General features: G+C 59.3%; 8 protein-coding genes across 8 annotated transcripts; 5 read left to right on the forward strand and 3 right to left on the reverse strand.

Annotated features, from left to right (window-relative positions):
* Positions 1-564: 564 nt before the first annotated feature.
* On the reverse strand, positions 565-3,882 carry BJ171DRAFT_566008 (uncharacterized protein; the record flags this gene model as incomplete). Its single annotated transcript, XM_053113379.1, has 3 exons — positions 565-2,180; positions 2,297-2,394; positions 2,843-3,882. The coding sequence occupies 3 exons, from the start codon at positions 3,880-3,882 to the stop codon at positions 565-567; spliced, it is 2,754 nt and encodes a 917-aa protein (XP_052969244.1).
* A 2,292-nt stretch (positions 3,883-6,174) lies between these two features.
* Positions 6,175-7,024, forward strand: BJ171DRAFT_578899 (uncharacterized protein; the record flags this gene model as incomplete). The annotated part of the gene is made up of 3 exons (XM_053113925.1): positions 6,175-6,487; positions 6,788-6,901; positions 7,008-7,024. The coding sequence occupies 3 exons, from the start codon at positions 6,175-6,177 to the stop codon at positions 7,022-7,024; spliced, it is 444 nt and encodes a 147-aa protein (XP_052969245.1).
* Positions 7,025-7,365: 341 nt separating this feature from the next.
* On the reverse strand, positions 7,366-8,576 carry BJ171DRAFT_292560 (uncharacterized protein). The gene has a single exon (XM_053106952.1). The coding sequence runs from the start codon at positions 8,478-8,480 to the stop codon at positions 7,581-7,583; it is 900 nt and encodes a 299-aa protein (XP_052969246.1). The 5' UTR covers positions 8,481-8,576; the 3' UTR covers positions 7,366-7,580.
* Positions 8,577-8,672: 96 nt separating this feature from the next.
* On the reverse strand, positions 8,673-10,624 carry BJ171DRAFT_472594 (uncharacterized protein; the record flags this gene model as incomplete). The annotated part of the gene is made up of 3 exons (XM_053108664.1): positions 8,673-9,224; positions 9,373-9,404; positions 9,931-10,624. 3 exons carry the CDS (start codon positions 10,622-10,624, stop codon positions 8,673-8,675), a joined length of 1,278 nt encoding a protein of 425 aa, XP_052969247.1.
* On the forward strand, positions 10,561-15,216 carry BJ171DRAFT_292577 (uncharacterized protein). The gene is made up of 4 exons (XM_053106953.1): positions 10,561-10,648; positions 10,819-10,995; positions 11,246-13,385; positions 13,672-15,216. Exons 2-4 carry the CDS (start codon positions 10,857-10,859, stop codon positions 15,131-15,133), a joined length of 3,741 nt encoding a protein of 1,246 aa, XP_052969248.1. The 5' UTR covers positions 10,561-10,648; positions 10,819-10,856; the 3' UTR covers positions 15,134-15,216.
* A 685-nt stretch (positions 15,217-15,901) lies between these two features.
* BJ171DRAFT_493805 (Tubulin/FtsZ, GTPase domain-containing protein) lies at positions 15,902-18,886 on the forward strand. Its single transcript, XM_053109944.1, has 11 exons — positions 15,902-16,035; positions 16,161-16,207; positions 16,413-16,679; positions 16,820-16,909; positions 17,096-17,170; positions 17,296-17,378; positions 17,557-17,683; positions 17,805-17,921; positions 18,040-18,129; positions 18,311-18,456; positions 18,598-18,886. Exons 1-11 carry the CDS (start codon positions 16,012-16,014, stop codon positions 18,843-18,845), a joined length of 1,314 nt encoding a protein of 437 aa, XP_052969249.1. The 5' UTR covers positions 15,902-16,011; the 3' UTR covers positions 18,846-18,886.
* Positions 18,887-19,707: 821 nt separating this feature from the next.
* On the forward strand, positions 19,708-21,384 carry BJ171DRAFT_639913 (uncharacterized protein; the record flags this gene model as incomplete). The annotated part of the gene is made up of 4 exons (XM_053115753.1): positions 19,708-19,750; positions 19,858-20,354; positions 20,552-20,713; positions 20,902-21,384. The coding sequence occupies 4 exons, from the start codon at positions 19,708-19,710 to the stop codon at positions 21,382-21,384; spliced, it is 1,185 nt and encodes a 394-aa protein (XP_052969250.1).
* Positions 21,385-21,904: 520 nt separating this feature from the next.
* On the forward strand, positions 21,905-24,654 carry BJ171DRAFT_493808 (uncharacterized protein). The gene is made up of 5 exons (XM_053109945.1): positions 21,905-22,071; positions 22,349-22,396; positions 22,700-22,873; positions 23,120-23,190; positions 23,403-24,654. The coding sequence occupies exons 1-5, from the start codon at positions 21,994-21,996 to the stop codon at positions 24,454-24,456; spliced, it is 1,425 nt and encodes a 474-aa protein (XP_052969251.1). The 5' UTR covers positions 21,905-21,993; the 3' UTR covers positions 24,457-24,654.
* The last annotated feature ends 59 nt before the right edge of the window (positions 24,655-24,713 follow it).

Below are 24,713 nucleotides of genomic sequence, written 5' to 3' on the forward strand. Positions count from 1 at the left end.
CCTGTTTGGCCCTCCCCTCTCTCTCGCTCCATCTTGCCTTTGCCCTTGCTGGTCATCTTTCTTTCGCGCTTCCATTTTCCTCTCGCTTCCATCCCTTACCGGCCTCGTTGTTGTTGATCATGAACATTATCAGCTCTTCTCAGAAGTGAAAAAAAAACCCCCCCGGACCTGTATATGTTGTGCGTGGTGCCCGAAATCAGCCCCGATGCCTCCCCATGTCCCCATGTCCCCATGTCCTCATGTCGTCTCTTGCTTTCTTTGTCATCCAAGTTCATACTATGCCTGACCCATGGCGGCGGCGATGTACAAACCCCCCCACTTCCTTTGCGCATCCCTCGTTTTCGTGCAATACAGCGTGCTCACCACTCACTCCAGCCCGGCCCGCCTGCTTCGATCCAACTCAGATGCAAAAGGAGGAAGTGTCCATATCGTCTGTCGTGGCGCGATTCATGGAACGGCGGACATGATCGAGTTCCCAGGATCGTCGGGTCGTCGAGGCTGAATTCTGTTGTCACATTATCTCCATCTTGCATCTATATGACGTCTCCATCGTGTGGCTCGTCTTCACTTCAGCCGATAAACCACCAGATTGCGACCATGGAACGGCAAATGGGCCGTCTGGATACCATCGGCTTTCTCGCACAGATAGGCAACCAGATCGTCGACGGTGCTGACGGGCGCTCCGCTGCGGAGCCTCCGGCCTGGAAACTCCTTGGCAAAGACGCAGCAGGGCACCACAGCAAACGGTCGCCCCCAGGCGAGAGCGGCGTCGACGATCCCTTCGGTGGCCTGGTCAGGGTGCATCCCAACCAGCATCGAGCACATCCGCAGGCGGGCCTCAAGGAGTGGATCTTGCAGAGCAAGGTCGAAACGCTGCTGGACGTGTTGGAAGAGGCGGACACCGCCGCTGTTGTTGATGCCGTCATTGTCGTTGATGTTGATATCGTCATTGTTGTTGATGTTGATGCCGTCATTGTCGTTGATGTTGATATCGTCATTGTTGTTGATGTTGATGTTGCCACTGTTGTTAATATCATCGCGGTTGCCATATTCGCATGCGGCCTCTCGCTGTATTTTGGGCTGAGGTGGGTTGCTTGACGGGCTGCTGATCTGACGTTGGTCGCCTTCATGCTGTGAGTCGTCGGCATCATCGTTATCGCCAGCTCCGTCGTCATCCACCAAATCCTCGTGGTGCTCGTCGTGCTCGGCACCGGCGATCTGCTCTGTCCGGAGCACCTCTTCCCGCTTCCTCTGAGCCCGGATCTGTCGCTTGGTGGCCATCACGGCCCTGGGCTCGATCAGGGTGCTCCGGACAGCAAACCCGTTCGCAAGCTCGAACGAGACATCGCCGCGACCGCCCGCAACGTCGAGCACTCCCATGCCCAGATTGAGCTCGGTCGTCGGAGAAAAGGTCTCGACGATCCAGCGGGCAAACACTTGGGCACGAGAGTGGTGCGAGGCCTTGGCAGCCGAAGGGATGGGGTCGTTCTGGGAGGCCGGCAGCTCGATGCGTCGCCGTTTGAGCCGATCGTGTAGGTAGGCTCGTTTGGATCGCTGCAGGGCCTCGCCCTCCTCATGCCTCCAGATGCAGTTCTTGACGGGGCACCGGCCGGTGTTGATCCAGAACTTGCATGGCCCGCGCTCGCCCAGGCGCTGCTGGTCCGGCTGCAAATCTTGTGGGTCCCGGGGTGATCCGGCCTGTGGATCAGATATCACTCCGTGCTCTGCATCTTGCGGCAGATTCACAGACAGACCCGATCGAGACGCTGCCGGCGGGAGCTCCATCTCGATCTGAAAGGCGCCGTCCCGCTCGACGTTCCATTTTTGCACGATCTTGACGCTTTCGATCCGGAAGAGCAGCTTCTTGGGGTCGGTGCGGGTGTCCCACTCCAATGGGCCCTCGCATTCGATCGAGTCGCCCACCCGCAGGTACCGGTGGATATGGTCGAGCTCGCTCTGGGCCGAATCGGAAAAGTTGGCTCGTTTGGCGATCGCCGCCAGCGGCACCTCGCCGATCCGCAGATGGATGAACATCAGCGACTTGGACACCCGCTTGATCGAGGTTGCTTGGGCCCGCAGCGGCGAGGCAAGCGACCGAGTGGTGGGCAAGTCGGTGCTCTCGGAATGGATACGCAGATGCTGCAGGGCGGCGGCCCAGGCATCCTGGGCTGAGGAATCGGCTGCAGCCATCGCACAGGAGGAAGAGGCGGGGAGGTTGGACAGCAATGGCGAGCGGGAAGATGCGGGCAAAGGATGCAAGCGAGAGCTGATTGGGCTGCTGCAAGCCAACACACACCACCACAGTTCCCACGGCTCGCCCAGGACCACATCTCCATGGGGCCCTCTGCAATCACAGGGATCACCTCGGCAACCTCCGAGTGCCGACTGCAGTATCTGATACCTTGAGGCAGCGTATCAGTTGGTCGGTGATCTAAAAAAAGTGGTGTCCTGGTTTTTCTTTACTGTAGAGACTGTAATAAGCAGATACAGGTACGGGTATACAACATTGGCTTTCAGCACCAACAGATTCGATGTCGCCACATCGATCGGTCGCCAACAGACCAAACGGAGGTACTCGGCTGCTCGCTCTCGCCGAGGGGCGGGCTGTATCTGGTGCTCCAGCCGACACACACCCGCCCCACCCCCCCCTTTCGCTGGCTGCGATCCAACTTTGGTGAACCGGCCAGCGTCCCCAGTTGTGGTGCAGGCGTTCCCTGCGTGGAGGAGAGGGGAGAGCAGTGAGCGTGATGCCTGGTCCATGGATCGATGTCAATACAGCAGACCAGCCATCCTGCAATCTCGGTACCCCATGCGGTTGAACACAAGCCCTCCGAGTGGCTACTGTTGCGTTGGCCCATGGAATATCTTCTTGAGGGTCGATGTGACCAGACCTTTGAGGCCCTTCTTTTGGCCGACAGCGTGCTCGCCCGATAGCCGGCCAGAGTCCGTTTCTTCCTGAGGTGCTGTCCCGGCCCTTGTCGATTGCTTGAGGATCAGGCCCTCGGCATCGGCAGTAATGGTCCGGTGCGAGCCCTCGTGAGAACCGATCGTGGCAGGGTGTGCATGGTTGTGGATCATGAACGGCATCGGACCGTCGTCGCATCGCAGCGGGATTTCGGTCTCGATCGTCACCGATCCAGAGAGCGAGCCACGGCGAGACGACAGCGTATCGGAGGACACGGCTAGCAGCACCGGCGACTTTGGCGATATTCCGATCGTGGGCAGAGAGGCTGGATGGCTGGATGATTTGGACTGACTGGTCTCCCGCTCTGTGCTCAGAGCCCAGAGAGCGGCCAGGGTACTCGGGCTGTCTTCGGGCTCGATTTCTTGGTAGGCCTTGACTTTTTGGCTGAACGACACCCGACGGCCCTTGTTATGGGGCGGCACTCGCATCTCGACTGAGGCTCCGGGACAGAGCCGTCCGTTTGACCGCTCAGCAGGTTCTTGTGGGCCTGGTGAGCAGAACAGACCTGCAGGGCCGGCAGTGCCCTTGTCCGAAGCCAAAGTGTCGGTACTGCGAGCCTCGACCTTGGGACGGCGGCCATGGTCCGCTGGATCCTCTACTGGGGTGACGCTGCAGGCTACCGAGCGGTCCGGGTCAAATTCGGCGATAGAGACGTCGCTCATGTTCATATCGTCCAAGGCCTGGTTGAGGTCGTTGGCCCACTTGAAGTTGGCATCGGCAACCTGGGCGCGCTTGTAGTGATTTGAATGTCGCAGCATATTGTACATTCGGAGCTGGCGCTCGTGCTCAAACGACTCGGTGACGTCGGTTGCAGGGCCGCGGTTCTGGAGGAGCTGCTTGATGATGGGGTCGGTGAGCAGCGGGTTGGCGGCGAGGTCGCCGTGGCTGGGCTCGATCATGGCATGTACATCAGACATTCGGGCGTCGGGGGGCTGGAGCGCGGACGGAAAGTGAGCTGCCCGGACAGGACGGGGGAGGGTACCGTTTGGGGACGACGTTGAGGCCGAGGAGGCGGGCGAGTGGGAGCGGGGGAGGGTATCGTCGCTGTCCGAGACAACAGTACTATCGACGGTGGAAAGGCTGGAACTGTCCTTGGAGCGTTGCAATGCAGACTGCTTGGAGATGGAGATCATAGAGCTATTCAATCGATATGTCAGACACGGGCAGGCGAGTGCAGATGAGTGCAAGTGGATATAAGTGGACAGAGGCGATGTAAGTGAACAGAGGCGAGTGCAGGCGAGGGCCACTGGCAGAGTGTTTGTCGTGGCTGCAAAGGGTGCAACTGCCGAGGTTGGTCTTCCTATGAGAGCAGACGAAAGACGGATGGTACTGGAAAGGGGAACGGCGGACAGAAGACGCTGGGATCTTGGCTATGGGCTGGAGGGCCGGAGGCAGCCGACTGCTGCGATCAGAACGAGCTCAAGTGCACTGTGTGGTTGGTGAGCGACACCAGAGCAGATTGAATCTGGAGAGCGAACAGCGGATGGATGGATGGATGAAAGGCCAATGTCCAGTGCCGGGTATGTCGCAGTTGAAGATATCGGTCCGGGGCAGGATTCGTAGAGGATGGATGCCAGTTCCGACAAAGCAGTAGTGTTGGAGTCGGCGGCGGTGGTCGATGCGGAAGCAGGATGGTCCGTGGGAACGAGAATGTCGATGCACACAACACAGGCGGATTAGAAGCACCGTCCCAGAGCCGTGCAAGTGCAGAACGGAGCGAGCGCAAGGTCGAAGCAAAAACCACCTCCCCCTCAGAGCTGGCAGAAGACGACAGTGCAGAGACGAGGCCCAGTGGTCGACGCAACTGCACCGGGTCGAGCAGAGTGCTGTAGCCGATGGCGACTTCAAACCTTGCGAGGGATTGCGACTGTGGCGACGACCCTGGATCTAGAAATGCGAGGCGAGCCTAGAGCTGTGTGTGTGTGTGTGTTTGCCAGGGCTGGTCGAGAGGTTGTACATATAGGACCCTGGATGTTTCTCAAGAATCGAAAAGCGAAACAATAGCCGATCGGCAGAGGGATGGCGGGGTGGAGAGAGGGAGGAGGGCACGGCAGGCAGTGGTGCGCAATCTCGATTCGGAGTGAGGATGCGGGAGAGAGGAATCGAGCGGGAAGCGCAGGTGTGCGAAAAAAAAGGCCGTAGTCGGCGAGTAAGGAAGAACAAGCAGCGATAGTCAGGAGCAGAGGTGGGCGAGACAACAAATGCTAAAATGTACACTGCCGCTATCTGTTGGTATCGTCCCGACACACACAGCAGCCGCCGACGGAAGCGGCAAGGCCGAGCGTGGGAGAAGAACGGCGACAGTATGCCGGGGGCCGGCCTCCCCCTCCAGCAAAGCGCACCGAGGAGGATTCAGGAGAGATTGCACTCGACTGTCGAGCCAGGGTCCGATTGTTTGTGCTCAAACAAGAATGCTCGACCAAGGTGCGGTCCTTTGGCGAACAATCGCGGCCCAGCCAGCGACGACTTGTGTCGGCTGGGTCAGTCTGCGGCGGCCATTGGCTGCGGGACCTGGTTGCTGCTGGCTCGGCAGCGGTCCCAATCAGCGACAACAAACAAACTCAAACACATATCGCGACGGATGTGTTTGCAGAGGGAATCGGCCTGGCGAGCGAGCTGCGGGATATATGAGGCGGGGATGTGGGCGTTGCTCGAACGAAGCCAAGGCACGAGCCGAGATGAATATCGTTGAGTGTTGGAGCAGGATCAGCATCGTTGGCTGCAGATCCGATATGCTGCAGACTGGCTGTCGGCGATGTGCGGTGGGTCCGATGGCGGCCGATGTTGGGGTTTTAATACAGGCGATCCGATGAATAAATGGGACACCCCGGCACTTGATACTTTGTGTTGAATGTCCACCACGGATGCTTGTCGTTCTCCCATAACATTGCCGATGCATGGAATACACCCGCTGTACACACCCATTGTATTAGCGAGCATCGCCATGCATTCCTGCTCTGGGCGGTGCTGTTTGCTGCTGATGCCAGAGTGATCAAAGTTCATCCATGCGCCCGGGATTGGTTGTGGTCCGCCTCATGTTGTGCTCGCCGCCGACCGAGGGCCGCCGCTGTTCTTGGCTTTCATCAACACCCACGCCGACGATCCATCGCCGTCGACAGCCGCCATCACCGACTCTCCTGCCGTCCTCTGCCTCTCCAGCCCAGAAGATACCACCACCAACCTTCCCCGGCCACTGCAGTCCCGCCACAATGAAATCTGTCCCGCTTCTGCTCCTATCTCTGCTGTGCGTGGTGCACACCTGTCTTTCAGCCAACATCACCCTGTTCTGCAAGTGCTCGTGCCCACCCAACGTCACCATCCTGACGGTGCCCAAGTGCGGCTCCTGTACCAAGCAATACTGCGTCGACAGCAAAGCTTGCTTCCGTCCGGTGCTGCCCCAGGACCCGTCCTCAGCGACGGCGTCCCTGTCGTTCACAAGCACCCAGGGCGAGCCGCATACGACCGCTCCCCCGATGAAGACCCACGCACCGCCGGACGAGGACTGGGTTGTCAACTGCTTCCGTAAGTGTCCATCCTGAGCGTCATTCCCGGCTCGGCTCTAGGATCCAGGCCCCTTCTCTGGACACTCTCTGGAACAGCGGGTCGGGTCTGCACCATGTCGAATCGATGGAGCCAACCCCCTTCTGTTGCAACCAGCTTTGGCCTGCCTCGGCGATGCAAAGCGAGCAACGCCATGCGCAATTCGCTCTCCAAAGGCCGCCCACTCCTGCCTCCGATGCTCTGGTGTCCGGCACTCTTCGATTTCCCTCGGATGATGCTCACCCCCTAACGCTTTCTGGCTTCTATGACTCTCGTTTCCAGAGCGCGGCTCATACAAGGACGAGATCATTATCTATTCGTTCCTGATTGTGACGGGCGGGCTGATACTGGCGGCCGTGATCATGCCCTATCTACCAGTCTTTAGCGGATACATATGTGAGTGGTTGCGTTGCCGATCTGTCCTGATGGAACCGATATGTCTCGGCATTGTGTTCGGCATTGTGCTCGGCGATGTGGCTCATCCTCCTCGTCTGCTTCCCAGTCCTGCGTGCAAAATAATCCAGATTCCACTAGGCGGACGAGTGCATGGCCTCAGCCGATATCGAAATCGTCAGCCTCTTGCGATCCTCCATCGTCCTCAGGCACCCAGCCCACACCACGATTCCTCAGAGACAACCGGATCAGGTGCCGCACCAAGTCTTGTCTCTGCAGACCCACACCCACTTTCCTCCAGCTCTATAACTTCGTTTCCTTGCCTTGATATGCTACCACTCGTTTTGCTTTCTTTCGACTCCCCCCTCGTTTCTCTCTCGCTGAGCCATCCGGATATGGATTACAGACACTCCAAGAAACCTCTACACACCGACATTATCGGAACCCCCTTACAGCGTTTCCAAAATGAAATGGGGCACCCCGTTTTGAGCCATGCCAGGGTTTTTCTCGAACCTGAATACACCCACCCACTCATTGCAATCATGGCCAAACACAGGACCCTCGATTTTCGCATCGCTGCACTGCGCTATGCTCATATGAGCGATGGATGGGATGTGGATTCAGGACTCGGAAAGAGCGACAGCCCGGACTCAAACAAGGTTGTCCCGTTTCGTTTTGTGGATTATATTTGAGTGAGGCCAAGAACCGGCAAAGTACCAACACACCATCGTATCGCTCGGTCAATGCGACGAAACTCCATTTGGGAGGACATGGAGTCGGCTGTAAGGTAGATTGGCTGTGTGGTTGGTGGGTGAGCAAACTGGTTCTTGTCTTCTCTTTGGCGCTTGGACTGACGGATTGGCCAGAAACGAACTGCAGCAACAAAACAAATAGAATTCATAGCTCCGGTTGTTCGGTTTTTCATTTTCGTACTTTCTTGGTGGGAGGGAGGGAGGGATTTGTCGGATTGTAGGGTCGGATTGTAGGGTCGGATTGTAGGGTCGGATTGTAGGGTCGGATTGTAGGGTCGGATTGTAGGGTCGGATTGGAGGAGAGATTCTTTTTTCCTTCTCTTTCTTTTCTGTTCCTTCTTCGAATTGGGATATGGAGCTGAGGTAACTTTGGTCTGCACTGATGGACCGATGGAGAGACACAAAAAGAAGAAAGAAAAAAAGACAAAGGTGATAGAAACCAGAAGAAAACATTCAAAGACATATGAGTCGCGCCCATGATGCGTTGAGAGGGATGGGTTTGGTTGGGTGGTTGGTTGGTTGAGTGGCGGCGCGACGTCGACGCCGACAGTGCGTTCTTGGAGTTCAAACTCTGTAGGATCCAGAGGGAGAGATGAGGCCACGGGAGCGGATGGGACTGAGGCGCGGCCGCTGGCTGGTTGACTGGCTGGAGCTGGAAGGCTGAATCGAGGGAGGTTCGACTGGTGAGAGCCGACAGCAGGATAGGACAAAGAAAGGAGGGGGCTTATGGGCAGGCGAGAGGGAGGGGGGGAGGCTGGAAAGGGTCCAAAGGGGAGAACAATAGAAAACCATATCATAAGGAAGGAAAGTAGGAACGAGACGGTGGACATTCCGTCCACTAGCGCAGCAATAGATATCTACAAAAATGTTAGAGCAAAGGGACCAAAGACGGGGATACGAAAGAAAAAAGAGAGTAGCCAGCAGCCAGGGGCTCGTCCGGGACCATATGATCGGCGATCGCGGTGGAATGGGATCTTGGAGAGGATGTGGTGAGCAAAAGCATGTCCGTTAGGCCGACGCATCTATCCAATCAACTTGATGTTGGATCTGCGGAACGAGACACGGCGCGAGGGGGCAACGGGCTGCTGAAGCGGGAGCGGCTTGGACGGCCGGTCCGGAACCAGGCCAAGCACGGGCGAGTCCGGGTTGGGGTCTGCCTTTGACCGGACAGGCTTTGGGACCTTGTTCAGCGGAGGCCACTCCTTGGACAGCCGTGGGCGGATCTTGTTGTAAGGGCGAGCACGGATGTTGTTGAAGCGATAGAGCTGGAGGAGGGTGTCGGGGACGTGATCGTCGGTCGAGGTGTAGGGCAAGCTGATGTCTGGAATGCGCTGGGGGCTGCTTGCGGGCTCATCGAGCAAGTCGTCGAAGGCCGATCTCAGAATGGAGCGCGGGCTGGCCTCATCGCGGCTGGGTCGCCGGAGCGAGGCATCGTCGTCGTACCGGTTGGTCTTGATCCTGAGGGGATTTTTAATCGGCACGGCCTGGTCGTGGCGGTGCTCTTCCGAGTCTGAGAACCGGGATGAGGTCTCCATATCGACGAGACGGCAGGCGACGGAACAATAGAGGCCGTCCTGACATGCGAGGAAGCGAGCGAGCGAGTCGGTGGGATGCGTGAGCAGGTGTGAGCAGGTGCGAGCAGGTGTGAGAACACCGGGACGCAGGTACAGAGAGAGTCAGGGCACTGGAACCCCTGGAGCGAGACCGATGGCCAGGGCTCACCTTGGTGTGCTTGTCGCAGACGAGGCACCAGTCTAGATCCATTTCCAAAACTTGTTTCCGGGGATAACAATAAATAGGCGGATGAGGCGTGGGCAGCGGGACTGCTCGGCAAACGTCAACGAGGTCAGAGAATCCTTGCGATTGGCAGGGCGGGCAAGAGGCAGAAGCGAGGCACTTTGGTCCGATGGGCTGGCGTCAGAGCCTGGGGCCAAAAGGCAGGAAGAGCGTGGGCGGAGGACAGAGATGGTGGGAGGCAGCACAAGCGAGGTGCGGCGAGGGAGTCTTGCAGGAGGACGCTGGACGGTGGGCTGGGCGATCCTGGGCAGAGAGACTCGGGAGGACAGAGTTCAGATGAGACGACGCCAGGGAGAGACGGAAGAGGCTGCTGGGGCGGGAAGATGGCTGGCGGACGACAGGCCAGCGACGAGGGTGGGGGAGATCTCGTGAGTGCACGCGGCGGCGCACAAGCCCACAGAAACAGCGGTGGCCCCTTCCAACACGCGGGTGGATCGGAGCGCGCACAGAGCCACTGTGTACCACGCCTGTGCGACTACGCACCGCACTGCCTCTGTGGCGGTGCACTGCCGGCTCGATCCTGGCTGGGCCCGGCTGCACTGCGGATCGAGCCAGGCAACCAGGCACCGCGCACGCCATTGGCCAGGCGTGTTTGCGACACCGCGCCACCGTCGCGCCACAGCCGCGAGACGCGTCCATCCCATGTCGCACCGATTTCCATTTGCAGACCCCGCGCGTCGCGCACTTGCCGTCCATTTGCTGCATGCCAGGCCGGCCACAGTTCCTGTCTGCCAGCGTTTCCTCTTGGGCGAAATGATGCAGTGTTGGGCACTTTGGTTTCGTCGAGAGCCTGTCGCATGGAGAGATGTCTTGATGCAACTTGCACGTCCATCGGGACAGAGTCCAGTTGGTCCAGTTGGTCCAGTTGGTCCAGTTGGTCCAGTTGGCCCATCCGCATAGGCGGCGCCGGACTCGCAGCGCTCTCGACGCCTTCGCGCTCGCATTTCATCCACCACACCGCACCACACCACGTTTGGCCCCGTTGTTCTTGCTCCACCACACCCACCGTCGGCTGTGCGACCGCTCGCTTGCCAGGCGGGATCGCTGTTCTGTGCTGCCCGCGTGGCTGCAAACGCAAGCATCGTCCTGCTGTCCCTCGCCCGCTCTCTTCCGCTTTTCGTCCTCGGCCGCTGGCGCCTGCCTTCGTCTCTGCCTCTTCCGTTTCCTTCGCTCCCATTCCTAGACTCGTCTGCTACTAGAGGTTCGTGTCCGGTCGGCCAAGACCCGCTGCCTCTCTCCGGCATTGGATTACCATTTCTGCTGTTGCCATTGCCATTGCCGTGGCCGTGGCCGTTGCGGCTGCCATCCGCCGAGTTCCGTTGCGCTATGTCCTTGGCGATCTCGATGCTCACCGCTGCTGGTCCTTCCCAGGCCTCGCTCGTCCCCACTCCCTGTTCCCGGCAAAGAAAATGGCCCTCCCCAATGCGATCGCTGCTCTGGCAGCCGTTGTGGTGGCCGTCGATGCTGCTCCCAACCCTGTCCTTGGAAAGCGCTACTGGGCCACGAACGACTACGGCACCCTCACTCCGTCCCCGACTGGCACCCCAGGTTGAATCCATGTCTCTGCTCGTGTCTGGTCGACGGCCCTCGCCGATCTGCTTGTCTCCGTCCGGACCTGTCCCGTTGGCTGCTTCCTGCCGACTGCATCTTCGCGTCGATATGGTCCGCCAGCCAGCTTTGCATTCCCATCGATACTGACACCCTGCTCTCTCTTCCGTTGCCTCCTGGTGTCGGCGATTCCCCTGACATGGCCGACCTCTGTCCCTTCTGCCACATCCTTTGTCTCCCTCCGCCCCAGCTCCTGTTGGCACTGATACACCCGTCACCCCGACCCCTGTCCCCGGTCCTGGCAACACCACCCCAACAGGAAATGTTCCCTCTGGCGGTGTTCCGACTGGCGGTGTTCCCTCCGGCGGCTCTCCTTCCGGTGGCTCTCCTTCTGGCACTGCTGCCTCTGGCGGTGTGGTCCCCACTGGCGGAGCCGTCCCCTCTGGCGGATTCACTTCGGTCGTCTCTGGCAGCGTCGTGACCCTTGTCCCCGTCACCGGCATTCCCACTGTCATCTCCGGAACCCCCACGACCCTGCTTCCCTCTGGTGCCTTTACCACCGTCATTTCCGGCAGCGTCGTTACCGTCGCCCCCACAGGCTCGCCTTCGCCCATCTCTGGCGCTTCCATCTCCGGTGCCTCTGTTTCTGGCTCTTCCGCCTCTGGCACTGCCACTCCTATCATCATCGCTCCTGACATCATCGGCTCGAACAACGCTGCCTCCACCTGGGGTGCTGCCGGCGGCACGATCCTCTTCCTCGCGCTCGTCGCCTTGATTGCCCTCGCTGTGCGCCGCTACAACTCCAGGCCCAAGCCAAACGAAGCCATCGCCGAGAACCGAAATGTGGGTCTCTCCCCCGACACCGTGGTGCCTGCTCCTGTCCATGTCCCCATCTCCTCCATCGAAGAAGAGCTCCCCGCTGTCCCGACCAACAGCCATCGTCTCTCGATTCCGTTCGCGCCCACCACTGGCGTCATCCCTGCGGACTCGACCTATCCCGGCCCCCACAGCGGCTACCAGTACAGCTCGAATGAGACCCCTGCCTACGGCGGCCCCACCAGCTACAGCTCTGTTCCCCCTGCCGCCCCTGTCGGCTATGGTGCAGGCGCTCCTTCCGGCGTGTCCACTACCGAAGCTGCCCTTGCGGCTGCTGCTGGAGCTGGTGTTGCCTCGGCCGTGATCAACCGTCGTCGCTCTTCCAAGTCCATCCGCGCACCCCAGCAACTCGACGTCCCCGACGAATCGTATCCCCTCGCCCCGCAGAACAATGAACAGCCATTCCTCCCCACCACCGGTATCATTGGCGGCGAAGAGGCGCCTGTGGCCCCCACCACGAGCCACAGCCACGTTGCTGAAGTCCTGGTCGGCGGCGCCGTCGCTGCAGCCGCCATTGGCACTGCCATTGCTGTTCACAAGGAGAAGGAGCAGCAAGAGCAGGAGAACGTCGGCCATTCGACCACCATCACCAAGGTCACCCGAAAGACCACCACCGGCACCGACGAGACCGTTGTCCCCGGCGGCCCCAGCGCTCCCGAGGGTGTCATTCCCGTTGTTATTGCCGAGGAGGGCGAAGAGGACGAAGACGAGATCACCGAGCAGGAGACTACCACCACCACCACCACCAAAACCGAGGTCCGTCGCGTCCTTGTCAAGACCGATGCCGCCGGAAACCAGGTCGTCGTCGGCCCCGAGCACGCCCAGGTTGTCGAAAGCACCCCCGGATCGACCTCGACTTCGACCGTGATCACCCGCCGCAAGCGCGTGCTCGCTGATGGCACCATTGAAGAGTACGACGCTCCTGCTGGACCCGAGACGGAGCAGATTGCCGAGGAAGTCGCCCTGGGTGTCGTTGGCGGTGAGTCCACCTCGACTTCGACTGTCATCACCCGCCGCAAGCGTGTGCTCGCCGATGGCACCATTGAAGAATCGGAGGATATCGGCGGCCCTCAGTCCGAGCTGCCCGTCGACAGCACCACCTTGAACGTTGTTGGCGGTGAATCCACTTCCACTTCAACTGTGATCACTCGCCGCAAGCGCGTGCTTGCCGATGGCACCATTGAAGAGTACGATGCTCCTGATGGCCCCGAGACGGAGCAGATTACTGAGGAAGTCGCCCTGGGTGTCGTTGGCGGTGAATCTACCTCGACTTCGACCGTTATCACCCGCCGCAAGCGTGTGCTCGCCGATGGCACCATTGAAGAATACGACGCTCCTGCTGATAGCACCACCGAGCAAGAAACCACCACCACCACTACCACCACCACCACCGCTGGCAAGGGCCGCCGCATCGTCCGACAGGCCGATGGCACCGTCATTGAAGAAGCCGATATCTCCGAGGCCGATGTCTCGGTGGTCAACCAGGACCAGCAGACCAGTAGCTCGTTTGTGAGGTGAGTTGATGCACTTCCCCCCGTGTTGCGATCGAGCGCTCGTGCATCGAAGCTTGGCTTTGGGATGGTCCCATCTGCGATTGTTTGCCCAGGCAGCATTGCACATCCGATCACCCGTATCACCATCATCATCATCGTCATCATCATCGCGGACTTGGAAACACCATCCTGACTATTCCATCCGTATCGTGCATCCGTATCGTGCATCCGTATCGTGCATCCGTATCGTGCATCCGTATCGTGCATCCCCTATCTTCCATCCCATTGGCTCAATCTCTGCCCGCAGCGGTGTTCAAAGCACCCTCGCCAGCCTGGCTAGCAGCGCTATCGCCGTCGCCGGATACTCGACCGACAAGTCCAAGCGTCCCAGCTTCGAAGGCCGAGTCTCGGAGGAGCGACACCGCCGCATGCGCGACACCAGCTTCGAGTTCCACCCTGTCGAAGATCAGGCCCCCGACCTGACCGAGTTTGTTCCTCCCGCGCCCACCTCGCACGTTGCCTCGGTGACCTTCCGCCGCCGTCAGTCCGACGAGCTCAACATCGACATTGGTGATCTTGTTGGTATCGAGCGAGAGTACAGTGACGGATGGGCCCGTGCCCAGAACATCACCCAGGGTCGCAAGCGTGGCCTGGTCCCGATCAAGTTCCTCACCCCGATCAAGTCCGGACCGAGCCAGAAGGTTGCCAAGGTCGGCGGCGGCACCTGGATCGCCAAGGGTGCCCAGGAGACCAGCCAGAGCTCGATCCAAGTCCTCTCGGCCACCGGAGTCCCCGATCGTGACCGTTCGCTCCCTGGCCGTACTTCCAGCGTCGGAAGCCTCAAGAGTCTCAAGGAGCGCGAGGAGGAGCGCAAGAAACAGCAGCAGGCTGTGAGCGAGAACATCGAGGGTGCTGTCGAGGAGCTCGCCGAACAGGTCGAGGTGCGCGATATCACCGAGGTGGAGTACGAAGCGGCCCCCTCGGGATCGATTGTCGTGACCGAGAGCGTCCAGGCTGTCCCCGCCGCCGCCGCTGCCGAGGCATCGACCACCACCTCGACTTCGACCACCCGCACCCGCCGCGTCGTCAAGACGAGCTCGGATGAGGGTCAGGGATCCTCCACCACTACCACCACGACTTCTGCCGCGCCCGTTTCTGCTGCTGCCGCCGCCGAAGCATCGACCACCTCCTCGACTTCGACCACCCGCACTCGCCGCGTCGTCAAGGCCAACTCCAACGAGGACCAGGGCGCCTCTGTAGCGATCACGACTACTTCGTCCTCTGTCCCTGCTGCCGCTGAGGGCTCGAGCACCACCTCCACCTCGACCACCCGCACCCGCCGCACCGTCGTGCCCTCCGCTCTCGGTGAAGGCTCTGCCTCCACCTCCACCACGGTTGTGAAGCAGACTGGCGAAGGCGAGGTCGTCACCACCCTGGTCAGTGGCGACGTCGCCCAGGCTGCTGGCGACGCTTCCGGCCAGGCTAGCGAGACCGTCGTCCGAACAACCCGCAAGGTTGTCCGCAACGCCGATGGCACCGAGGTCGTTTCGCAGCCCGCCGAGACGGTCACGACCACCACCACGACCACCTCCACGTCCGTCGCCGGCGGCGAAGGCAGCGAGGGACTCTTGTCCGCTGCCTACCGCATCGTCAAGACCTCGGTCGTCGACCCTGCCACCGGCGCCGTCAAGGTTGTTTCCGAAACCGTTGTCGATGGAGCCGAGACCGTGACCGAGAAGCTCCAGTCGACCTTCTCGAAGGAGCAGTAAACGTCTCCGCCGGCTCTCACCGCCCTCTGGCCGCGGCATCGGGCTTTCCTCTCCAGTTGTCCGGCTGGACGATTCTGCAAGCACTCGCCCCACACTGCCCCCCCCCTCACCGTGGCTTTTATCATAGATCCGATCCAGGTTATCAGACTGCGCGATAGATGAGAGCATGCTTCCCACTCCACTGACCCACCCCCACCCGTCCACGGCGCCAGCTGTCATTCCTGGTGCATTGGCTTCTCGTGCCAGCAATCGTCGCTGTCCTCCCCCCTTTCCTTCCTTCCTTCGTTCGTTCGTTCTCGGCCGTGTGCCTTTCGTCCCTTTTCCATTGCAACATTTCGTCAAACTCGTTCACACCTGGACTTGGAGATATGGCGTTATGATCCAGTCTCTTGGAATATCACAGCGTCTTCCTCCCGTCCCCCCTTCTTTTACTTTCTTCCTCCCCCCCTATCTTCCTCTCGGATTCGACTCTGACCCTCCAAGCCTCTTCTCGTTCATCACTTTTCCTTATTTTCCTTCTTCTTCCATGCTTCCCTTGGTCGAGTCTCTCCCTCTCTCCCTCTCCTTCCTCCACATCTGTATCTTTCGATGTTGCAATACAGACAACTTGGTCAGAGCCAAACAAAGCCCGCATTGTGGTGGGGGCCATCGTACCAGCATGTATGTGTCCAGCATCAACGACTTGCCAGTCCCGTTCATGATGACTGCGGGAGCGCGAGGAATCATGTTTGGCGGTCTCTGCTGCCTTGCTCTCGATCTCGGACTTGATCTCGATCGTGGCCTTGATTCGCCATCCGCTGCTCTTCCCTTCATCTTTCGATTGCACTCCCCGACGGGCTGCTCCATCCAACCAGCGAGCATCCGACCCAGACGCTGCGATGATCGTCCTCCAGATTGGACAGGTATCCTTGCCAGCCCTCTCGCCTGGCTTGCGCCATGATCGGCCGTTGCTGAGGCATCCTCTGACCGCACCACCACTCCATCGATATCTTCCACATGCGCATTCTATACATCTCCCGTCGCTCAGTGCGGTATCCAAGTGGGCCAGTCGCTCTTCAAGTCGATCGAGTCAGAGTAATGCATCGATCGTAAATTCAGGCCGCAATCTATGGACGACTGGCCGGCCCGCACCTCCACATGTGTCGCATCTGCATCTGCATCTGCACCTGGATCGATCTCGACAATGGCGGGCTGAATCTGCCGTCTCGCTTGCACCCCCCCCCAATTCCAATCCAACCCAACCGCAATCGTTCTTGTTCCTGCGCCGGCATCCGAACAGGCTCCCCGGCAACTCGCTCTGCTACCCGCTGTCAAAGTTCCAGCAGATCATTGTCGATACCGAGCGCAAGACCTGGCAGAGACACCTCCGAGAGAACTCGGAGACGCTCTTTCCGACCCTCTATGTCGACGGCGGCTCGTCCGGGCGTGGAAACAACTGGGCCTTTGGGTATGCCGATCTGGAGGGCCATGTTGAAAACGTCCTGGAGAGCTATCGCCGCTCGGTCGAGGCACAGTCGAGCTATGATGGATGCATGCTGATTCACAGGTACAGGCGGCCGATCTTGCGCTGTCTCGGATGAATGAGCTTTTCTGCAACAGCCACAACGACACTCCTGTCTTGCTCTGACCACACGACTCTAACGCTCGCTCGGTTGTTCGCTCCCTGCTTCGTGCTTCCCTCCCAAGCATTGCCGGAGGCACCGGCTCGGGTTTTGGCTCCAGGCTTGTCGAGCGTCTGCGCGACGACTACCTCAAAGGATATATCTTCAATTCCGCGTATGTTTCTTGGGCATGATGGGTGGACACGGCACAACAAGTAGCGTGCATGGGCTGGAGGCCTTGGGTCGATCGATACAAGAAGGATGATCTGGCTCCAAAGCCACGACAATCCAGCAGCAAGCAACTCCGGCCATCGGACAGAATCTCGGTGTACTGACGTGCCGGTTTGGTTATCGAAGACAGAGTGGTTCCGTTTGCCTCGGGCGAGACGGCCCTGCAGCACTACAATTCACTGCTATCGCTCTCATGGATGCAACGGTGGGCATCCTCTCTGTCGCTCCTTCAATGATTGCATTGGATTCCGTCTTTGGCTGCTCGTCCATGTCGCTGGTCAAAGTCGGCTCTGGCACTCACCGCTTTCGCTGCCTCCATCACAACGACAGCCATTCGGATTTTATTGGCCTCTTCCCGAACGACATGATGATGTCGTCTATCCAGCGGCAGTTCACACACTATGTGAATCGAGGTGCGATTTTGCACTGGCTTACGCCTGTCAAAGGTGCAAATGCTGGGCCCTTTGCTCGCACTTGAAACTGCAGTGGCGACAACACACCTCACCATGGGGATGATTTGGCAATAGTATCTCATCGTGGGGAAGATCAGCAGCAGCTTCTCACCAAGGGCGCAATGTTGTTTATTCATAGGCAGCGCAAAGACAGACAAGGTTAGCCTGGACGATCTGAATGGGTATCTCGCACACTGCCTTTCAACGATGCTTCTGCCCCTGCATGCTGCCGAATACAAGGATGGGCAGATTGCCATGCAGCTCAAGTAGGTACCCTCTCTGCCCCTCTGAACCGATCCAGCCTCGGCCATCGAGCTCCAGCCGACTCCCCGCATTGGTTCCAGTTGCTGATATGTGCGTCCGCTTTTCGATTCTTCGCTTGTACAGAGATCCGACCCCGTTCGACGGCTGGGACCTTATCCAACGAATGACGCCGCTACCGACGTGCAAGCTGGTGTCGTTTGCGTCCTCGTATCTGTCGCGCCACATTGAAAACTCCAACAGGTAGTGCTCTCGACGGTTACTGGCTCCGGCTGGCTCGCCGCTGGATTCCTGACAAAGTCCGGCGCTGCAGTGACTGCAGCCCCCACACCCAAGCTTACAGTTCCTCGTCTGGGCGCAGATCGCATGTACATGTGTTTACGGACTGGGATGAAATCACAAGCCGAACTATCCGCAATCTGGGGATCAGCCCACCAGGCGTCAAGCGCAAGTAAGTGATTAAGCAGAATCCAAATCGAACGCCGATGCATCGCCAATGCCAACTGGCGCGATCGCCTAGCCAAGACGGCTCTGCAAAATGGTCGTCGTTGCTCGTTCCGGCGATGGCATTGTCTTGCTTCGCCTTGGTCTCACTCGATGCATCGCTGCGGGTTCGCAATGGATCCGTTCAGCTGCTTGTCGTCGCGTATCTACATCCGTGGAGCACAGGGCCCGGACTACTGGCGGCGGGCAAGTCACTTCACAAGCAAAATCCAGAGCAAGCTCGGTGCCGCAATCGATCCTGCCTTCTGCGACACCCTGGTTGCGCCGTTTCACGGTCGGTTCTGGAGCTGCTGCAAACTCTGTCCTGAGCCCCATCGATGCGGCTGACCACACCGGCCACGGAGCCTGCGCTGTTTCGCCCAAATATGCCGGGCTTTATTAACATGCCGACATTCACGCGTCCTTCTGCCTCCAGCCCTCGATCCAAAATCCGCCAAAAAATCGATATCGCTCTGCTTCAACAGCACCGAGACGCTGCCGTATCTCGTCTCTCTCGCCGAAAAGTGCGAGCGCACCATGAAGGCGGGTGCGTACATGCACTGGTACGAGAAATATGTTGGCGCCGGACACGCCGGCGATGCCGTCGCCGAAACGCAGTGTCTGTTTGACGATGCGCTGGAATCGCTCAGGACGGTGATAAGTGGGTACCAAGATTTTGTATAGAGCTGGCACTGTATACTTTCAAATACACACCCTGCTGTGCAGCTTCTCTGAGGAGAGCCTCTTCCACCACCGTCCGGGTCTGGGCGCGATGACAGAGAGCCCGAATGTACCAACCACAGTCATGAGTGCTGACGCTCGCCAGCGGGTTCATTGTCCCTGATGCGCCACCGGGTGCTTCGCCATCCAGCCCCAATCAACGCCATCAGCAAAAGACCGAGCGGTGTGATACATCCAGCATTTTCTCTCGTTCCATTTGCCAAAAGCCCTTGCATCGTCGTTCCGCCCAGCAGCCATCCCAGGCACTTCCCCGCGCAAGTGCATCGGCTTCGCCATCTCCACCGCAGCGTGCTCATCGATCTCGGCTCTCTATTTCACCCGAACGGCCACGCCATCGCCGAACTGTCGACAGTCTCGCTCCTGCGGATAGTACCTGTTGCTGCCGTTGATTGCAGAGCTCTGCACCTCTCCCGTCGCGAATCGCCACCATGATCAGCTTTCCCTCCAATTTGACGCGGTCCTCGAGCTCCACAACGCGGCTATGCCACATCTGTGGCGAGAATTTCGGGAAAGCCTCTCTGCCAGCCCACCAGCGAGAGTAAGCATCGAGCCCGCGGCCGTAACAGTGCCGCTGGAAGTCGTCCGTGTCGTTCGGCTCCTCCGCTTACGCGTCCTGCGTCGGCTTTGGGATGCCTTCACGGACGCTGTACTGGATGCGGACGCTGCTTGATATATCCCACCAACTGCTTCGTGGCTTGGTGTGGTCTCGAAAAGAGAACTACCGCTTGCTGAATTTTATCGCTTGGGCTATCGCAGTTGCGTACGGAGAAGCATCAAACCGGGCCTCCGAAGCCGGAATTCTGAGATGGAGGTCGGGGCGTCGCCCATGTACCATCCCTGCACCAACTGTAAGTCCGCGTGGGAGTGCTCGTTGTGAGGCTCGGATTTGGACAGTACACGGACTCGCCATTGAATACCCTTGTCGGCACCGCCGCCGCTATCACTTGAATCACAGGTCTCCAGAACATCCCGCAAATCAAGTTCTCCAGCCATCTGCGTATGTGCAAAGGTCCGTCCAAGCCGTCCGTGGGAGCGTCTCAGGAAATCCATCCCAATGGTGGGCCATCGTCGCGCCAGCTTCTATTCTCACCCAACACGAGTCCAAAGCCCATTCCGCCCAACTCCAAGACCGCCTCCAGCAACGACATCCGAGCCTCACCACATCCACCTCGCCCTGTCAAGATCGGCTCTCTCTCGATGATGCCGCGACTCGAAAATTCGGGTAAACAGCGGCCCTCTTCCCGTCCTCCGTCTTCCAAGGGGCCAATGCCCTCATCACTTGCCAAGGACATCAAGGCGTCGCAGGGGGCCGATGCAGGCCGGAGCGATGATGCGCCGCTGCCTGTGGGTCAGTATACGATTGTGGAGAGCGAGATTGCCCAAGCAGAACAGGATGCACATCCCCGCATCCCTTGCGAATATTGCGGACGCAAGTTCCACGAGGACAGACTGGTACGGTAAACCCGCCGAGATTGCTGCATCTGATGCATCTGATGCAAACAGGATAGACATGGCTATGTCTGTCGCTGGGGCCGGAGCCGTCCCAGTGGATGTTGTTGTGGTGCGGCCGTGATTGTGATGTTGGCAAGGATCAGCTGCAGCGGGGGCTAGCGTCTAATTGGGCTATGGCCATCAAACGACGCACACAGCTGGCGCACATCAAAGCCTGCCAGTCGGCCAAGGGCGCCTCCAGAAGAGTGTTTGATTCGAAAAAGGCCCGTTCAAAGGGAACCGAAAATGAAAAGTATACCCTTGAAAGTCTCGGCAAGGGCTCGTCCAAGCTGGGCTTGAGCGACAGGACCAATCGCAGTGTAAGTCTCGACCCAAGGCACCAACTCGAATCGAGGGCTGTCTGTCTGTCTGTCTGTCTGTCTGTCTGTCTGTCTGTCTGTCTGCACGGCCCTCGCACCCAATTGCCGGTACTTGTGGGGCCTGGAGTCATCCTTTCCCACGGCGAGCGGGTTTGCTCACGGCTGTGCATACTCATCGTCGGTGGTAGATTGGGGGCGACGGCTTGTCGACCACAGCGAAGCAGGCCAAATCCAACTGGAAGATCAAGCACGAAAACTTTATCCGGATGGTCAGGGCCGCACGATCTCCGGCCGGTAGCGTTGGTGCCGTCTTTGTCCCGTCCGAACCTGACCCCGACTACATCCAATGTAGCAAGTGCGAGCGGCGATTCAACGAGGAGGCGGCCAAGAGACACATCCCGATATGCAAGGGGCAGAACAGCATCAGTCGTACCAAGCCCTCCAACTCGGGCTCTGCAGTGACTTCTCGGTCATCTTCTCAGGTGCTCAGTCCGCAGAAGGGCCGATCGATGGCGTCGCTCGGCAGCAGCGTCTCCGATGCGATCTCGTCGCAGAGCCAGTCACCATCGTCCTCGGTCGCGACCAGCAAGGAAGATTTGCTCAAGAAGCGCATGGGATTTCGACCGCCTGCTCTCAAGCGGCCCCAGCAGCAGCTTGCCCGGAGCCGATAGCGCCCGTCGCCGCTGCTGCTGATGCTGGAAAGAGGGCGGGAGGAAACCGATGCATGTGTGGGATCGTGGGCCTTGGGACCGCAAACTCGATAGACAGATCCGGCCGACCGGCTCAATAGACAGAGAAGATGCATCCTTGGCCGCCGATGCGGCGTGCGACGACTCTCGCGAGACGGGCTGGTCCTGGGTGGCAGCAGGGCGGCTCACTCCCCCCGCATCGCACCTCGTTCATGCCCAGGCGTTCCCATGAGCCCACGCCTTTGCTCATGGGCGACGATCCGAGTGGGTATCCCGAAAAGGAAACGGTGGCAGCACAAGAGGTGCTCTCGCCGAGAGCAGCAGCGCCTCGCTGCACAGAGAACAGTCTAAATGACAAGCTGCCATGCTCTCGCCGCACCTCGCCGCGTCTCGCTCTGTGCGCGCACAGAACTGGCCGTCGTTTTTCGGCCGTCGATGATCGCCAAAGTTCTGCGTTTTGAGGCATCGACCGGCGCATCGTCCTGCTTGACCCCCTCTGTCTCGCTCACACCCCAGGGGCCATCCTCCCACTCGCCTCTTCTTCCCGCTACCCTCCCCCCAAGATCCTCTTGCCGTGTCCGCCTCATCGCTATGCCTGCCACCGACGTCGATGCCGCCTCGGCCTCCCGCTCCAGAGTCCCGAAGCCCGATCAGGATGCCCACAATGCTGTACGGCCCTTCTCCTTTCTGCTTCTGCTCGCTCACTCGCTCGCTCGACTCGTTGTGGCTGCTGTGGCCGGCTCGATGCCAAGCGTCTGTCCTCGCTGGAGGGCCTGTCTTTGTACCTCTCTGCTGCTGCGTTTCGGAATCGGGCTCTTCTGCTCTGTCGTCCGAATCGAGCGATCTCGTCTCGGATCTCTGGCACCCGATCCGCGATCGCATTTTGTCGCTCTGGTCTCGTCTGGTCTGGTCTGGTCTCTCATCCCGCTGCTCCTGTCTCATCTAGGAAATCGCTGTCATCAACGCCAATATTGAAGCCTACAAGAAGCAATTAGTGAGTCGTTCGTCTGCTGGCTGAGTCTGGGTGGTCTTGCCGCTCGATCTCCTGATTCGTCCTTGATTGCGTCGGCTGCATCGGTCGCATCGGCCGCGTCGGCTGCCTTGGTTGTACTGCATTCTACCAGCTGCACATCTTCAGCGTGCCTATTGTCGTCCGTCCTCTGAGGCATGCGGCTAGCTGTCCTTGAGCTGATTGCACGATCTCAGGGTCACCCAACTCTGTGTTCTTGGCGTGGGACTCGTGGTCAAGTCTACCGCGGCAGAACTCTAACTCCATCCGCCCGTGTTCATGGAACAGAATCAAGCATCTGAGGCCCTGAACGGCAAAGGTGAAAAGGGATCCGCCTCGGAGCGCACAAAGGAGCTCCGTGCCAAACTGGACGAGCTGACTGCCCAGCGCAACGAACTGAACGCCGAACGCACCAAGATCCTGGACGAGCTCAAGAAGCTCCAGGCCAGCATCCGCAAGAAGGTACGTAGCGGGCGAGTGACTTGTGTGGCCATACGTGGGCGCGTTCGCATCGAGCTTGAAGGCGCTCACCGAGAGCAGGCGACGGCTTTCGACAGTGGCTGAGAGTATAACCCGGTGTCGATCTGTACACGCCTTGCCGTCGATGGTCAATCTAATCTGGCTGTTCGCGCTCTCGTTGTGGTTTCCGTGCAACTGTGGCAATCTAAAACGACCTTGCTCTTGGCTGTCGGATATCAATGCCCACAGACTGACGAAGTCAAGGCTTCCAAGAACAAGCTCGGCTTCAAGAGCGCCGCTGACATTGATGCCCAGATTGCGTGCGTATCCAACCTCAACAGCGCAGTGCGTGCTTCGGGATGTTGATTCAGACACTTGGATGAGTCCGAGTCCGGTTCATTGGACCAGAGGCAGTTTTGGTGTCTGCGCGATCGTCGTCCCAGCTCCCCAAAGTCTGCGTCCTCCCTTTCTCACAGTCCGACTTCCGGCACCCCTGTGCCCTCCCCTCAAACATGGTCTCTTCCATCTGCAGCGATCTCGAGAAGCAGCTCCAGGCCGGACGCTTCTCTCTTAACGAGGAGAAGAAGGTCGTCTCTGATATCTCGCAGCTGAAGAAGAGCAAGAAGGTCTTTGAGGGATTCGACTCCCAGCAGACCTCTGTTGACCAGGACCAACAGACCATCGACCAGCTCCGAAAGCGCCTTGATGAGCTGGACCCCAAGCGCACGTCCGTCAACGACGCCTACACCGTCACTCGCTCCGAGCTCAACGCCCTCAACTCCGAGAAGCAAAAGGAGTGGGACAACCGCAACTCCCTGTTCGAGGCCAAGAAAGAGGCCAAGGCCAAGCTGGACGCCGAATTCAACAAACTGCGCGAGGTCAAGGCTGCCTTCAAGCAGCAGCGAGATGTCTTCTACACTCAGCAGCGCGAGGACCACGCTCGCCGCCAGGCCAAGTACAAGGAGGAGCAGGAGCAGCACCGCCAGGAGAAGCTTCGAATCGAGGCCGACAAGGAGCGCGAAAACGCCGAGATCCCCGCCTTCTCGGAGGAAATCAACCAGATCAACGCCCTGGTCCAGGTCCTGCAGGTTCTGAAGGACGGCCCCAAGGCCGGTCCTGCCAAGGCCGTCGCATCCGCCAACGTCTCGAACCGCGAGGTCGACACCTCTCTGCCCGAAGGTGCCCAGGTTCTCACCAAGAAGTCTGATCGCGACGACGACTACCTCGTCATGAAGAAGGACCGCAAGGGCAAGAAGGCCGCCAACGCCGCCCCCAAGGCCGAGGCCCCCAAGCCCCTCAAGTTCGATATCGTCACGGTCGAGCAGTTCTTCCAGTTCAACGTCCAGGTGCCCACTTCTCTCCAGGAGATCGACTCGACCATCGCCAACCTCGAGGAGAAGAAGCAGAGCTTCATCGACCGCCAGCCCGAGCAGACCAAGCGCAACATTGCTGCCGCCGAAGCCAAGATCGCTGCCCTTGCCGCCAAGGTTGCCCGTGGCGAGTCAATCGAATCGATCGAGTCTGTCGAGTCTGTCGAGTCTGTTGAGGAGGCTCCGTCGAGCTCTGTCGAGGAGGTCTCTGCCTGAGCGCATCCTGTGACGGTGCCGCCACCTTCCCCCCCCCTGCCGCCGCCGTTCCTGTAATTGATGCAACCCAAGGGAGGCGACTGGCTCGTAGCGAGGCTTTACCCCTGGGTCCGACCGTTGATGTCCCCCCCCCTCATTCTGCAGAGGGACAGCCATATCTCCATCATTCTACCAATACAGCGTCGAATGCACACCCGCTCTATCTGCAGGCTCCATGTCCATGAGTGCGCTCGATCTGAGCGAGAGCGGTGTCGGTG

This window comes from Polychytrium aggregatum, assembly GCF_025602895.1.
Source record: "Polychytrium aggregatum strain JEL109 chromosome Unknown BJ171scaffold_8, whole genome shotgun sequence".
In the NCBI taxonomy this organism is placed as follows: Eukaryota; Fungi; Chytridiomycota; class Chytridiomycetes; order Polychytriales; genus Polychytrium; species Polychytrium aggregatum.